Below are 16,391 nucleotides of genomic sequence, written 5' to 3'. Positions count from 1 at the left end.
AATGGTCCCTCCCTCCTCCGTCCATGTTCTATGAAAACATGACCATGAGGATTTAGTGATCATCGACAAAAGAGTAACCCTGTTTTGACTTGTAAAATAACTTTTTTCCTGTCAGACCAGGTAACAAAAGCATCAGCATTGTTTCTTATGTAGATCTACATCTTTCATTACATCACTCCACTTCTAAACAAGAAGATCACTGAGCCTCTGTGTGCAGGTTTATTACTCAAAGTCTCCTGACTCCTGCCTCTCCTAACAGGCCCTTAACTCTGGGGTTTTTCCATCCATACCGTCATTAGAATAAAGAGTCACAAAGAAAGCGGCTCTCTCTGAACTTCAAACTGAACTCAAATAAAGGCTCTGCACTTTCTAGTTCTTCTTTAACATTTATTATTACAGGGTTGTGTTTGTGTGTCAATGTGTGTTTGTGTGTGTGTGTTCAAGTTTTGTTATTTTCCCAAACAGAAGAGGGCACTGTTTCTCTGATTCGCCGTGCTACTGAGGCTTCAAGATCTAATTAACTAATAATGAAACCTGCTGCTGTCTGTTTCTTTGTTTGTCATTATTTTTCTACGTCTGTATCTTTTCATTTAGCAAAATAACCATTTCACTTAACAAGGGGCATCCTTCAGGCTGTAGTAGCTCTTCTAAACGAGGTACAGTAAATCTGCTTTTTGCTCCGGTGACGACCCCTCCCTGTGGGTTGTCCCTCTTTGTTCCCTGCTACAGAAATAGTATTTGTTACTCTCAAATCATCTTCAGTCGATGATGATGAAGTGTGACATTCTCAGAAGAATCTTAATCAACAACCTTATTTCAGCATGTTTTACTGTATCAGGACATGAAAACATGAAAGTAACAGTGACAATAATAAAAGCAGATATTTACAGTTCACCTATCTCTAAACAATGACTGCATTCACAAAAAAAAAAACACACAAGAGGATGAAGTGGTGATGCTGCCTGTCCGGGTTGGGACACTCTTAGAAAAAGAGATTTTTAATCTCAACGATCTTTTTTCCCTGGTTAAATACAAATAAAAAAAGGACTCAAGGTTTGAAATGTGTCTGTGATTCCCTTCAGATACAAGTCAATGTCTACATATGGTACAAATAAATCAGCGATCATGATGACGAGAACTGACCTGAATTTTCATTCATGAACAATTGTAAAGTGACCATTAAAGAAATAACAGCACGCAGAATCTCTGAAATGTAAACAGAAATAAGAAGCGGACATCCTCCCTGGAAACCCGATGACTGTTTGGGTTTGTGGGTGATGTGTGTTTGGGTTTTTTTTTTTAGTTCTTGAACATGTCGCACAGCAGCTTCTCCATGGGCGTGTTTCCGATGGTCCTGTGAAAGAACAGCAGCTCTATCCGCTCCGAATTCACGAAACGCAGAGAGGGAAGAAGAAGAAGCAGCTTTCCAAACCTGGAAGTAAACGACAAGAAACAAAAGATGAAGCAAAGTCGTGTATGCAACGGGGAAATAGCACCGTGGAAAATGTCAATGTGGTGCAATAAAAACCTTCATACAACAAGGATGTGACAGGCTCAAGAAATATGTGAAACAAATAAATAAAATTAGAGATTTTAAAGTCACTTTTAAACAATAGTGTGTAGAATGTATCATTTTCTCCTGAGAAATATTCTTGTATGCAACCAATGGACACTATGTCTGCATTGTTATTAGAAAGTACAAAGCAAAAGTGACAACTCCAATGCTTGCAATTCAAGTGTTAGTGCAACATTGAGCTTTCTGCTTATTATTCTTTTAAAGGTGACATATTATTCTTCTTTTCAAACAGTTTAAATAAATCTCAGAGCTTTCCAAAACATGTGTGTGAAGTTTCTTGTTCTAAATCCACTCTGATCCTGTATTTGGTCACGTCTATAAACTCCTCTATTTCAGCCCTGCTCAGAACAGACTGTTTCTGTGTCTGTACCTTTAAATGTAAATGTGTCTGACCACGCCCCCTCTCTGGAAGGACTTGGGTTGGCTCTGGCATTCTTGCACCCTGCTCGATTGTTTACAGTAAGAAGGCAGAACAAACACCTAGCTGTGGGAGTGTCACCAACCTGGGGGAGGGGTTACTGCCCTTTGTGATGTCATGACGGGAAAATCTCCACACGGCCTGTTTGAGCACACATTTTCTGAAAAGTGGAGCAGGCTAAAGATGGAGAGGATGGACTTTTCTCATCATTGGGGGGTTTGTAGACCCTTAAATAAGTTATGTAGCTTGTTGAACGTTATTATACCCTGATATTGAGTCTAATAGCCACAGGACGCTGCTCTGATGCCTGATAGCAGAAATTAGAGATCTAGAGGAGAGCTGTCTCAAACCATTTTTGGCAGAATTGAACTTTTATTAAGTTTATTTTAGATTCAACATTAAACAGAAATAATTCAAAGCCAGAAAATAAAACTGAGGAGGGGATGTTACCTGGCTGGTTGACTCGGGTAGTGTGAACGGATGTGTTGTCCCAGCATCACCTGAGACTGATCCTGCAGGTTCTCCACCTGTTCTGGGTCCTTTAGACCACGAGTCTCTGTGGACGACAAACACAATGATGAGATTACACACATTTTAAACAAAAAAAAGGAGCCGCCCCCCCCATGTGGCCATTTGAGGAACTGCATTTTATTGGCACTTCTGCATCGGCTTCACTTTAAAACACCAGAGGTTGTAACTCGATATGAAGCAGTCATTCAGGCCCTTACACTATAAAGATCGCAGGAAAAGAAAGAGGTCTCACCTGGCTTGAAGAGCACGATGGCCTTGAGGCAGGCGAACTCAGTGGGGTCGACGGCGAGAGCCTTGAAGCGGCTGAAGACCTCCTGCAAGAGGCGCAGGTCCAGGCTGGTGTAGCTGGTTTTGCCCTGCATGCCGGGGCAGAGGTCGGGCAGAGAGAGGAGGGGGCAGCTGTCCAGAGGAAGAGACCACTGAACGGCACAGAGCAGGAAGAGCTCGCTCCACGCCTCCTCCAGCAGGATCACCTGATCACACATGAAGAAAAGAGATGGGAGATTATAACTTCACCTTGTAAATGTCTTATTTGATTTGATTTTAGCTTCAGTGTTTGGTGAATGAAGGTTCTGTGAAAGACCATTACTGACAAAAAATGAAAATTAGGAAATAAATTACTTTAATATTTTCAGCGATTGTCTCTTTTTTTCAACTTGTACCAAACTGTTGAATTCATAAGTGAATGATACAACCTGAAACCTGCATGTTGAAATTTGAAATACGTTCACAGTTTCACAGTCGAGTCTCACCTGGTCCCTGAACGGCAGGTTGGAAAACACGGGCAGGTTCTTCGCCCACTTCACCGACATGAAGAGCAGCCTGGCCGAGGTCTCGTACACATTTTCGGAGCTGGACGGGTACAGAGCCATGTGGTACTCCGAGGAGGCTCGCTCCGGCTCGTTGCTCGTCACGTCAACGTTCTCGTCGACTGAAACAGAAAAGGCCACGTAAGGAATGAGGGTCCAGGGAGAGAGACCCACTTTCAGAGTAACTCTTAAACTTTTCACACTCAAAATGTTGTTTCCTTGTAGCTTTCTGAAATAAAGTAACCTTTTTATAATCTGATTCGTGTTGCTGTGAGATTTGAAAACCCTCCTCACCGTCTTCAGGCTCCAGCTTGGCGCAGGTCTCGGCCGTCATGAGGCTGGCCATGAAGCGGTGGTTGTTCTGGGGGCTGACGCAGCGCTGGGGGGCCACAGAGGAGGTGATGGACATGGAGGAGCTGATGTGGGGCCACGTGATGACAGAGCTGCTGGAGGAGGAAGAGGAGGAGGTGGAGGAAGACGAGGAAGAGGAGGAGGTGGGTTCCCGTGTGGTGGCCAGGTGCTCCTTCTCTGGGTCCATGTCGATGGAGTCCAGACGGACCTGAGCTGTGCTGCGGGGCTGACGCTCGTTCTGCACGGCTGCAGAGACGAAGAGGAAGAAGACACACGGTCAGACAACAGGAAGTTATCATCTTCAGACTTCAGACAAAGTTTGGAATTTCAATCCCCGACAATTTTTATTTTATTTTCCATACTTCTTTAATCCAGAGGGGAAATTCTGGTTTACACTCTGTTATTTAAAGACATGTCCATTCATGTGGGGGGCTGCTACACAGGGAGCACACCAGAGCTGATGGGGGTTCGGTCCCTTGCTAAAGGGCACCTCGGGGCAGTACTCGAGAAGTGACCTGGCACCTCTCTGGCGACCCTCCGGCTCCCTACAGAGTCCCTACAGACTGAGCTGCTGCCCCCATTGCATGTTCAATATGTTTCCACTACTGGTGCAGTGGTGAACGGGTGTCTCAGTATATCATGGGGAATTGAGAACTGACAGTATTCTTGCCATGTTTATTGACTTATCTGCAGTATCAAAGTCGACAGTGGAAGTGAATTTAAAAAAAAAAATCCTGACTTTGTTTTTCTCTCCTAATTAAGTTGTCAAGAAGTAAGAAAAATGTACTCAATTTCTCAAGTCAAAAGACTTTTTAAATGAGCCTCTGGATCAAGCTTGATATGCTCCAAAATGTGCAAACAAGCATTTTTACAAGTACATCCATTAAAAACATCCTTCACACTTTGTTTTAACTTTCATATCTGGCAGGAAATATTGTCTTGTTTATCCAAAATAAGCCTTGAAATTGTGTCGTTGTAACTCTCATTTATGTCAATCACTGTGTGAGACTGTGATGTTTTTTTAGACAGTCATCACACAATATAACGCTCGGATTTTCACAACCCTCACTTCCAATCTCTCACCGTCTTTGTTCATGCCGGCCTGCAGACACTTCTTCAGCCGACACGCCTGGCACTGGTTACGGTGAGCTTTGTCCACTGGACACATTCCTGTACCTGCCTGACACCTGTTGACACACAAACAAGACGTTAAAGTAACAGTCCTCACAAAACTAAGAAAAATCTCTCAATCTCAAAAAAATTATACTGAGTACAAATTACAAGAAACAGACATTTTGAGTGGCATGAACCTGAATGTCTTTTTAACACCCAAAAATATCAAGTGTCAAAGAAAATTAAAACAGTTTGGAGAGCGAACACAACCTTGAGTGACCTCTATGCCTCTTTAAAAATATTATAAGGACAGGTTCTTTCTTCTTAATGTCTTGGTTACGAGATTGTTTTGTATAAAAAAGATGAAAAAATTACGTAATTGTTACATTTGGTATCGTCTGTTATTTCCCACAATGCACCTCACACACGCCCTGCCTTTGATGGGATGTGATAATTGGTGACGTATGCATCTGAAGTTATCCAGTGAAACGCAGCTGTGCATCATGTTTTCTCTCTCACCTGTAGATGAGCCTCCTCCTCACGCTGCGTTTGAAGAAGCCGCTGCAGCCGTTGCAGGCGTAGATGCCGTAGTGTTTCCCGCTGCTGGTGTCTCCGCACACTTTGCAGACCAGCGCCGGGCTCAGAGCTTTCCCCGGGGCCGGACTCTTGGCTGTGAGTCAAAACACGGTGACAACAAGGCAGGTCGGTTATAGAGCCATTCATGTTGGTCTTATTGTTTCAGATACGTGCCTGCCATCTGCACCGTCAGCTCGGCCGTCTGACACAACACACCAGGAAATGAAACTACAGCCATGTAAAAAACTAAGAATGATCCTAAAATATAACAATAAATGGCTGGAAAAATATTTTAAAAGTAACACAAACGATGCCTAACGTCACCTTACCTCACCTCTGTCACTTTAACTTAAACTTTCCACTTACTACGTCTCAAAGTCCTGTATAGTTTTTAGTGTATAGTTTGGATCTTAATTGGTGTATAGCTTAATCTAATAGCCAACAGGGTCCCCCGTGCACAGCCTAAACACGTCCATGCAGGAACATACCATGAAAAATAAATCAAGCCTGTGTGGCACACTGAACAATAAAATACAGTGAAGTTATTTTCAGTGTGCCACAGAGTTTTTATATAGTTTTCATGTTTAATACTTGCTAGTTAATAGTTGTAAATACATCTTCATTTTATTCCAGTCTGTTTGTATTCTTATGCATGCTCTTCTTCTTGTCTTTCACTGCTGCAACATTTGAATTTCTCCACTGGGGATCAATAAAAGATTATCTTATCTTAAAGTTGCATCATAATTATCTTTTTCCGCTTTAAAGGCGTTTTATTTTAAACTTGTATTCTGATTATTTTGTGTTTGACTTGACTTGCACATGAATGCATGTGTGTGAGATTGTAGCTGTAAACTGTATTTCTATTTGAATTATAACAGATTTATGTTATGCGAAAACTTAGCCATGCATCTCCTAAAACAAATATAACATTCAACACATGTTGACATGCACACAACAACACATAGATATAGCCTAATAGATAAATAGAAAAAACAGCAGGAGGAAAAAACAAGTAAAGAAATCTAGAAACAGTATTTAAATTAAGATAAAAGTGTTAATAAATTATAATTGGTAAAACAAGAAAAAAAAAGGGAAAAACTAGGAGTAGTTTTTTCAGATGTTGCTTCATGCCTCTCTGATAATAACATATCTTTCATTAAATCAAACAGAAGATTTCTGAATCAAGTAATGAACCAAATAAAAGTCTCAAATCTGAGAATGACAAAACTGAATTTAAGATCATGCAAATCATAAAAAGTCAGATTTTTCTTGATATTTCTGAGGCCAAGTGTGCGTCACATAGCTCAGGCTCCATGATCACCTGTTGCTCCTTAGTGAGAAAAAACTCTTACCTCCTCTGCTGTCGTCTGTGTTTCCGCTCATCGTGGACTCAGCGGGGGACTGGGACGACATCATGGGGATCTTGGACAGGTGATCCTCCATCATTTTTCTAATTGTTGTATCAAAAATGTCTCTTAGAATGATGACAAGGAAATGTAAGAACTTTAATTCCTCTTCTCCGGAGCTTTTAGGATGAAATGTCCTGGAATACACAGAAAAAGTTCCTCCTTTGGGGGAGAAATGTGTCGCTGTGAGGCCTCCGTTGGGCAGATGGCGGGTCGGGTTGGGTCCCCCTGCAGGGCCTCCTCTGTGTGGAGCTGCAGATAGGTCGGTGGTCCTGCCACCAAGTCGAGCTCACACTTGTTTCCTCGTCAACAGGTTGTGCGTCCTTCCTCTCTCTGGGGTCCGTCAGTGTCTGTGGGTGCTCGTCCTCGGTGGCAGCTCCTCAAAAGGCAGCCCGGTGGGGGGGAGTAAAGGGTGGGGGTGCGAGGGATTAGCCCCACGCGCTGTGTAAGCAGCATGCTTATTTGTCATCCTCTTAATCTTTACTGTTCATCTACTGGATCAATCAGTCACATTGCTGGAACATAGGTGCTCAGTCTCAGATCTTCATCGAGTCTAAAAACATAAACACAAACGACGACTCCTGAAACTCCTGCTCGGTCTGTAACTTTAGAGCACTTCTCCTCCAGCTCCTCTCCTCCTGTCTCCTCTGTCATCCATCACTCAACACTCCTCTTCTGTATCTGCATACACAACCCTCACATTATTATGTTTACCAGCCTCTTCAATTTGTATTTCCCCTCTAAATTCCAGCTCCATTTCCCCCCCCCTGCTGTATATTTGATCTGTGTGATTGCCTCCCGTTCATAAAGACCCCCAGTGTTTGCCGAGGAGCTGCACATTAACTCCCATTTAGCTCCTTTCTTTTTTTTTGGACAAACTAGAGATCATCTGCTTCCCTCCGGCTGCAGGAACAAAAAGGTCACAGAGGGAATAATAGAGTTTTGAATGGATGACGTTTTAGCCGACTATAATTTGGCTCTCCCATTTATTATTTAGGAGCTAAAAATCATCCTACATTTGGCATTTACATACGGAGGAGGTTTTTCAACTTTAAGACTGAAGCCAGAGTAAAAAACTCAGCGAGAACATAAAGAACAAGCAGCTTTGTGATCATATTTAAACGAATTATATCAAACTATTTGGGGAAAAATGAAAAGCACTTTAGTTTATTGATGTAATTATGACTCAAATTAAAGAGAAACAAAAATCTTAAAATACAAGTTCAAGCACAATAGTGTAAATCAGACTGGAGAAAAATCTTGAAGGATAATAATTCAAAGCAGGTGTCAAACACGGCTAATCCGACGGGTTGAATTCCCTCGTCGAACATTCATCCAACTTTCTGTGTTTTTGCATCGTTTGTTTCTCGACACAGCTGAGCGGACTGAGTGAATGGGTTTTAATCTGAAAAGGACGCGAGCTGTCCCGTTTGTGACATCTGTGACCTCCCTTCTATCAACTCTTTGTTGTTTGTTTTTCTGTTTTTGTTTATAATGCCTGTTAATTACTGCACTCTGTGGCTCAGTTAGTACAGTCGGTTATCTCTCAACCAGAAGGTTGGGGGTTTGATCCCATGTCGATGTGTCCTTGGGCACAACACAACACAATGTGCACAACACAACACAACATCAGACCACAATAAAATAATGTAAAAATCAAGTCTCCTTTTAGGTCTGCTTTTGGTCTCCACCACTCTTGAATAAAACGCTCTTTAGCCGCTAACTGTTCAATGTTCTTCACCTGTAAGTCTCTACCTTTGTATCTCTGTTTAGTTTCAGGATGCGTACAGCAGAGCAAGAAATCAGAAAACAAAGAGCTGAAAGAGGCCAAAAAGATGAATAAATCTCTGTGGATTCCAGCTGAGCCTAATTTTGCAGAGTTAGGGGGTTTTTAAATAGTGGCACCTGGACATGCAGTACCAACCATCGTTCCTGGGGGGACCTGGCCTTCTCCATTGCTGCTCCCACCCCCTGGAACTCACTCCCAAAAAGCATTGTGCCCACCCTGGAGAACAACGCACCAGCTGCTGGTTTTACACACACATTGGTTTAGTCTAGATTTTACAATGACAGGCAATTGTTAATCTTGATTTACTTTTTTTTTTAAGCTAAGAGTGAGACTCTGCTGTCAGTACTGTGGCTTAGTTACAGTGTGCCTGAAGGGACAAAATAGAAAAATGTAAAATATTAATATCAGACCTTAACCTCATCATGATTAAGGCGTCACAGCCCTACTTTAAAAGTATGCATTGGAGAAGGAAAATTGTATAAGATACTTTGAGATTTAACAATGTTAACGGATTTCTCAGAGTTGGGGGTGGACTTGCAGACGGGAACTGCAACTCATGACCTCAGTTTTTTCTTAAATCCAGACTAAATCCTGACTATGAGCAACATGTTGACCTAACATCTGTTCAATAATCTGTAAATCGTAGTGAAAAAAAACCACCTAAACAACCTTAAAAAACTGTACTCCTGCCAGAACCGCTTCATAGCTGCTGAACTCTTTAAGTCGAATTTCTGCCATGAGAGCAAATTTAATGTTGATGTCAGCCGCGCCACGATAACAAGGCCCCCTCTGTGATTGAAAAACAAAGTGGAGAGCAGATAAGTAGATTAGAGTTTGACCACATTTTGTCTGCCTGGGCACCAGAAGACGAGGAGGGGGAGAAGACACACAATTAGCTCAAAAGATTAAAAGAGCAGAGAAGACACACTACTTGTGGGCATCTTTAGCCATATGGTGGCTGCTGTCTTCATCCCCGGACAGCACAAACTGTTGACCTTTCAAAGATTTAACTGGTAATTAGGCCTCTGAGATCAGTGCCCTGCAGGATTTCTGTGTCCATCCACCCAATTAAACTCTGATGACTGATCTGGATATGAAGTCCTCAATGTTCCTTTACAGAGTCAGGAAACAAGTCAGGTGGACGTACATCTCCCTCTTGTAATGATGTCCCTCCATTTTCATCTGCCCTAGATTTTTTATTTTTTTGTTTGCAAAAAGGCATACAATGTGACCCAACTAGGGACACGAGTAGGAAATGATCAAACCTCTCTGCGCAGCACATCAGTTTCATGCTTTGTATTGAACTTGTGTTAAATTGCATCGTCCCTATTAAAGGTGCACTGTGTGGTTTTGGTAGAAACTTTTTAAAGTTGGAGAAGTGTACAGATTATGTGGTATATGTTCATACCAATTACACAAAGTGTCCTAGGAGGAAAATTTGGTCCCTGTAACCCTGTTTGAAGATAAAATGCTAGGGGAGAAGTTATGGTGGGGGGTCCGCAGCAGTGAAACCGTAACACTCCTGGTGGCTTTTCAGCTCGAAACAGTGTTCCAGGGACCCATTTTTTCTTTGAGTAAAGTTTGTATATTCAGTTCAGAAAATATAGCAGACAATTGTTTCACTTCTCCAACTTTCAAATTTCACCACCAAAACTCCATAGTGCACCTTTAAATAAATGAATACATGTAGTTCAAGTGCAACACAAAATACAACTTTCACAAGAAAAGAGAGAAGAAATCATCAGTGTATTTCATGATACCTCTCATTGTTAAAGGTGCACTATGTAGATTTGATAGTGATTTTTTTAGTAGGAAAGTAAAACAATTCCATACTATATTTTTGGAACTAAATACACAAAATGTATTCAAAGGACAAAATGGGTCCCTGGACACTGTTTGTAACTTAAAAGGCGACCAGGAGAGTTTATCTTCAAACAGTGTTCCAGGGACCAAATTTCCCTCAGAGGACAGTTTGTGTATAGAGTTATAAACATATAGAATCTGTACACTTCTCCAACTTTCACATTTCTCCACCAAACCTACATAGTGCAGAGGTGCAGCTTGTCAACAGGCAACTGCGTGCTCTGCTCGGGGGCCCCAGGCCAGTAGTGGGTCCGTGAGGGCGGACAATCTTTAAGGTCACACTCACACTAAGCAAAGTTGTCCCGCACCGTGAATAAGCAAAAGGAGCAAACACATCAACTAACCTATGAGGGGAAAATGTGAGTTTTTTTGTCTTCTGCTGCAGATTTTTTTTTTTTATTCTGGATTTTGCATCTTTTCTTCTGATTTGACGATGTGTTTGCTGAAACTGATTTTCTGCTTCATATTTGATGTCACTGTTTTGGATGTCAGTATAGCTCAGTCTTAAAGAGGACATATTATCCCCCTTTTCCACCTTTTCAAACAGTCCCCCTGTGGTCTAAATGAAACATCTGTGCTGTGCTTTGGTCAAAATATAACATGAATCAAGCACCAGAGGAGGTTTGTGACCCTGTATAAACCAGCTCTCTCAGAACGCTCCGTTTTGGTGTGTGTGTCTCTTTAAATGTAATGAGCCCCCCCCTGAGTTTTCCCGGGAGACATCACTCCTCTGTAGCAAGAATAAAAATGGCAGACCTGCACAAAAGGTTTGTTCTAGGCTGGGGTTGGAGTCTATGGGTGGAGATACCAGCAAAGGGGAGGTTATATATTTTACCAGAATACCACTGTGATGTCACAAGGGGAGCCTATTTGAAACAGAGCATTTTTCTCTGTGTTGTAAGACTTATGCAGACCACAAACAAAGGACTGGATGGGTTTATTTCACATTTTGTGGGCCTGTAGGAACTCAAAATATATGTTCAAAAACACTGTGAAAGTGGATTTTCCATAATATGTCCCCTTTAAATGAATAAGGTTGGGAACCAGAGTGTTGCCTGTTCAAGCCCTGGTCTACAGACCAAAGAATGGAATTGGGTTTGGTAGCTGAAGAGGTGCCAGTTCACTTCCAAAGCAACGCTGAGGTGTCCTCGCCCAACTGCTTTCATGTGGAGTAGTGTAGTAATTAGTTGTGGAAGCAATATTAAGATTTGAGTGCATCCATTACTTGTAAAACTTAAAATCTAAGACTCTAATGAAAGTACATTTCAGTGGTCAAACTCACAGTTCATACACGTCTTTAACTGATTCCTTTGGATTTTACTTCTTGTGAAAACATAAGAAACAGCCTCCATGATGAGTCCTCAGCGTACAGACTCATCTCTTCTTCATGTATTATGCAGCTTTAATTTACTTATAATGTGCTGCTGCTGCTGCTGCTTTTTAATATCTTATGAGATAAATGACCTCCTGAGTGAGAGCGTTATTGCTTTATAATTTATTGAAATCGTGTAATATATTGAGTCAAATGAAAGTAAATATGCAAAAAAAAGGGGTTGAGGTCAAGGTTTGCAAACACTCCATGTTTTTCTTATAGAAAAATATGGTCGTTAAAATTTGGGGTGGGTGGGGGAGTGGGTCTAAATATTAAGATATTAATTCACAAAATGAAGTTCTTCCTGCAGAACAAACATTTCTTCTCAGTTATTTTATATCAATGATATTTCAATGAAACAATGTGTGCTAGTTAGTGGTGGAGGAAAGCAGCCTGCTACCTGGATTACTAATTTAGTCATGAGCTAACATGCTGTGAAATGACACTAAACCACCTTGAATCCTTGAATCCTTGAAGACAACATCATGCAAATACAATAAAAACATACATTTTATATTAAAAAAAGAGTAAACTAAAAGTTTTTTTCAATTCAATTCAAGTCAATTCAAACAACTTTATTAATCCCTCTTGGGGCACTTGGTGTGGAGCAGCTCATTGTAACTAATTACTTTAAATGCGGAAATTGTGGAAAATAAATTAACTATTTTTGACATGAGGAACTTAAAAATGTTTTAAAAAATACTAATTTTAACTTATATTTACAACATATCTAACTGTAACAAGAATACAAACAAATAGGACTGACAGTATTCATACTAATCACACACACACTGTTTTGTCTCCCTTCATAAATAAGCTCAGCGTGGTATTAAAGGTCCACCTGCTGCAGGAGTGTGACCGCCTTGATCTGCTCTCTATGTTTAGAAGATGATCAGATGTTGTTCACAGGAGCGGCTGCAGCATTATCACCGTTTACATAATGATGATGATGGTAAGCTGAAGTGACACCGTCAAGTTTTAGGAGGAGACTTGCTGACACGAGCAGTTCATAGATTATGCTCAGACTAATAGATTAGCACGGGAGCAGCCTTATATTAGGATTCAAAGGATGATTAGAGGAGCAGCTATGGTGTTATGTAATGAAGCCCGTCCGGGAAAGGGGGGAAGTGGGACTCAGGTGAGGACCCAGGGGTTACTTAAAAAGTAACTCAGAAGGATAACCAAAAAAAAAACCGCAAGAGATAGATTGGAGAGGGGGAAAAACAAATAGCTTCCTAATCTAAGGCCTCATCCACACGGGGCGGCTCTGGCTCAATTGGTAGATCGGGGGTTTGATCCCCGGCTCCTGTGGCAACATGCCCGCTTTGCCCTTGGGCGAGACACCTAACCCCAAGTTGCTCCTGCTGCTTAATCGGCTGCTTATGAATGTGAATGAATGGGATTAGTTACTTCTGACAAAGCAGCCTCTACCATCAGTGTGTGAATGTGTAGGTGTGACCTGCGGTGTAAAAACGCTTTGAGTAGTCAGAAGACTAGAAAAGTCCATTTACCATTTACACAAAAGCAGGTATTTCCAAAAACTGAGATTTTTCTGATCGTTTTGGTCTTACATACACGTCATGAGGAAAACTCCTTCGAGGGTGAAGATTTTCAGAAATTCTGTTTAAGGTGTTTCTGTGAAGACGGGGTAAACTGAGTGTTGGGCTTGTAACGTCACGCTGTGCGTCGGTTTCTCCTCCGCTTTACATCAATGTGCGACGTTGTCACTTTTGTAGACATGAGATTAGTGCGATGGCAGACTTTACCAAACTAGTGCTCCCACTAAGGTGACGGGCAGAGAGGCGCCTGAATGGACAACTTTGTATCAGAAATGATCATTGCAGAGGGATGGCGAGAACACTTTAGCAGGTCAAGGACATCGTTTTTTGACTTGGCCTGATCATGACAGCCGTAACAGTGCGTTTTGCGTTTTCACGTGGATGACGATGTGTTTGAGAACTCAGCGTGTGTGGATGGGATTCTCTTTTTAAACTGAGGAGGAAAATCAGTTTTAAACATGAACAATATTCTGTGTTACATCTGCAAGTTGTTTTTTGTGGCTTTTTATGCCTCTAGGAGGAGGGTCGGATTCCAACCCAGGCTGCCCACTTTGAGGACTGTAGCCTCTGTACATGGGGGCTTGTGAACCTACCACTAGGCCACCGGTACCCCATCCACTAGTTTTATTTTCAGTGGCACATCATCAGTTCATATCACTGGTTTGAATGACACATAAAGACAAATTGATAAATACGGTTAAGAGTCACACTCTGTTACCGTGGTTACAATTCAGTCAACTCGATTTTCTCGACGACTCTTAACACATGTTGTTCCCGCTTAACTGTTAAACACACCTGGTTACGTCACAATCCTTACACTCAGTAACCTCCCCGACTTCATGTGCACACACATATGGAAGAGGATAAAAGAATACACACACACACACACACACACACACACACACACACACACTCACACACACACACACGGGGGAGGGGGGGAGCTGATGGATCATGAAGGAAACTCAAGGAGGAGGGTTGAAAAGGGGGAGGGGGGTAAATCTGATCTGTCCAGTGCTGACGATGGCAGTGTGGCTGCGTCCTCACATCAGCCCTGTATCAGCGTGGGTGTGTGTGTGTGTGTGTGTGTGTGTGTGTGTGTGTGTGTGTGTGTGTGTGTGTGTGTGTGTGTGTGTGTGTGTGTGTGTGTGTGTGTGTGTGTGTGTGTGTGTTATATAACAGCGTGATAAAGCTGCCTTTGGGATCTGACTGTGGCTGCTGAGCCTCTTACCTGTGTGTCAGGTGTGTCAGGTGGAAGGCTCTAGCTGCAGATCTCCATCCTGTGCATCATCACCTCTGCCGCTGTGGATGTGAACTCAGAGTCTGTCACCACAGAGTTTCATAATAACAGTTTTCTTTCATAAAAAAAAAAAAAACTAAGCATAATGTTTCAATGACCCTCTGACAACCTTAAAACCAAATGTTATCTTTTTTTTTAACAAGACATATGAAATTGTAAAAGCTGGATTGCCATGGATTGTACGACTTCTTGGATGTTCCAACTCGACTTCTAATAACAGTGATTTTTTTTATTATTATTTATTTTTTAGTTCTTAGTTGACCTTCAAAAGAAGACCATATATTACGGGTCGGGGGTTCAATCTCCAGCTCCTGAAGTCACATGTCCAATGTGTCCTTGGGCAAGGACATTGTTGGGTTTCTTGAAAGGCGCTATATAAATCCAAGCTGTTATTTTACTGTGATGCTGCTGTTTTGTCAGTGAGTCTTGCGAGATTATCTCATTCATGTCTCTTACTGCATCAACTTTTCATGAGGGCCCTTGCACATGTTTCAGAGTTAAAATGCAGCTGCTTCCGACGTCTTCACTGCTGTCTGTGCCGACGTATGTCCAAGAAACACACGGCCACAGACAAGACAGTCCAGTATAGAAAAGATATGATAGTTTTGCTCAGGTGTTGTTCCTCTCCTGATGCGTACAGAAATCAGAGCAGTTCATTTTCTTCACTTCAAGAGTTAATTCTTAATTAGACGTAATGTTCCTCGGCCAGTCGTTACAACAGTGGAGCCGGTGATCTTGATAAACCAAATCTGACTTCTATTTATTTATCAAGCTTTATCGTTTGGTCATTTTGTTGTTTGCTTTGTGTCTCTTTAAGTGTGGTTACATTTTACCAGAGGTTTTACATCCTGTGTAGTTTCAAGTGCTGAATTTTGCATCTGAAATGTCTTTGATGCCACATGTCATCCAGGGCCCTTAGCTGTCATTCAGGGGCCCTTACAGATGTACTTCAGGCCGTGCAGTGTGTGTGTGTGTGTGTGTGTGTGTGTGTGTGTGTGTGTGTGTGTGTGTGTGTGTGTGTGTGTGTGTGTGTAAACCGTCAGCAGGAGTGTGGCCGGCCGTGTGTGTCCAGCTCTCTCTCTGTCCTGACCTAGATCTCTGACAGTAAACAGCTGCTTCCTAAAGCGACGTCGTGCTGCCATCAGCAGAACGGCCCCGAGAGATAAATGTCAGATTGGAGCTCTGCTGAGCCTCTTGATGCAGCTCAGGGCCCCCTCGCTTGTTTAGGAGTATCTCACACACTTATAGCAGCCAACTGCTGCTGCTGCTGCTGCTGCTGCTGGCGTTGTTTGTGTTTTGTGTTTGTTTTAATTAACTCTGTTTGCATTCAAGGCATATACCAGACAAATAGAACCAACAGGATGTCTGGGCAGAGGTCTGGTGTCAAGTGGCATCAAATGTATCTGATGGATGAATATTCATGAATTCAAGTTGACACATAATTCATATCCGTGTATTATGTTGGATACTAAATCCCAATGAATGCAACAACATAATAAGTGATGATTTCTCAAAGCAACGAAACTGTTTTGTCTAAATGTTTGCATTTCAAATTTCAAAGTATTTCAGGACAGCACACCAAAATCTGAAATATCCACATTTCTTTTAAAGGCTGCAGACGTTTCAAGTAAAGCTCTTCTTCACCTGCGAGTGATCGCTCAGCCTGAGTTTGACTGAAGCCACTGAAGGACAGCTTTGCCCGAAACGTCTGCAGCATTTACATTTTTT

General features: G+C 41.9%; 1 protein-coding gene across 1 annotated transcript; it reads right to left on the bottom strand.

The window, feature by feature from the left end:
• Positions 1 to 811: 811 nt before the first annotated feature.
• On the bottom strand, positions 812 to 7,129 carry LOC132990704 (photoreceptor-specific nuclear receptor-like). The gene is made up of 8 exons (XM_061059115.1): positions 6,727 to 7,129; positions 5,318 to 5,468; positions 4,769 to 4,872; positions 3,629 to 3,931; positions 3,278 to 3,456; positions 2,758 to 2,998; positions 2,445 to 2,550; positions 812 to 1,432 (listed from the first exon to the last, which is right to left on the bottom strand). The coding sequence occupies exons 1-8, from the start codon at positions 6,818 to 6,820 to the stop codon at positions 1,300 to 1,302; spliced, it is 1,311 nt and encodes a 436-aa protein (XP_060915098.1). The 5' UTR covers positions 6,821 to 7,129; the 3' UTR covers positions 812 to 1,299.
• Between the last annotated feature and the right edge of the window lie 9,262 nt (positions 7,130 to 16,391).

The sequence above is a fragment of the Labrus mixtus genome, chromosome 1 (genome assembly GCF_963584025.1).
Source record: "Labrus mixtus chromosome 1, fLabMix1.1, whole genome shotgun sequence".
In the NCBI taxonomy this organism is placed as follows: domain Eukaryota; kingdom Metazoa; phylum Chordata; class Actinopteri; order Labriformes; family Labridae; genus Labrus; species Labrus mixtus.
Note: the sequence above shows the minus strand (reverse complement) of the source record. Positions and strands in the feature narration are given on the sequence as shown.

Excerpts from the sequence above, each read along its gene's own strand:
- LOC132990704 (XM_061059115.1), bottom strand. The coding sequence starts at position 6,820 with ATGATGGAGGATCACCTGTCCAAGATCCCCATGATGTCGTCCCAGTCC. Across the intron at positions 2,999-3,277 it reads ACCTGCCGTTCAGGGACCAG|GTGATCCTGCTGGAGGAGGC; the intron begins GTGAGACTCGAC and ends ATGTGTGATCAG. Across the intron at positions 2,551-2,757 it reads CATCGTGCTCTTCAAGCCAG|AGACTCGTGGTCTAAAGGAC; the intron begins GTGAGACCTCTT and ends TGTCGTCCACAG.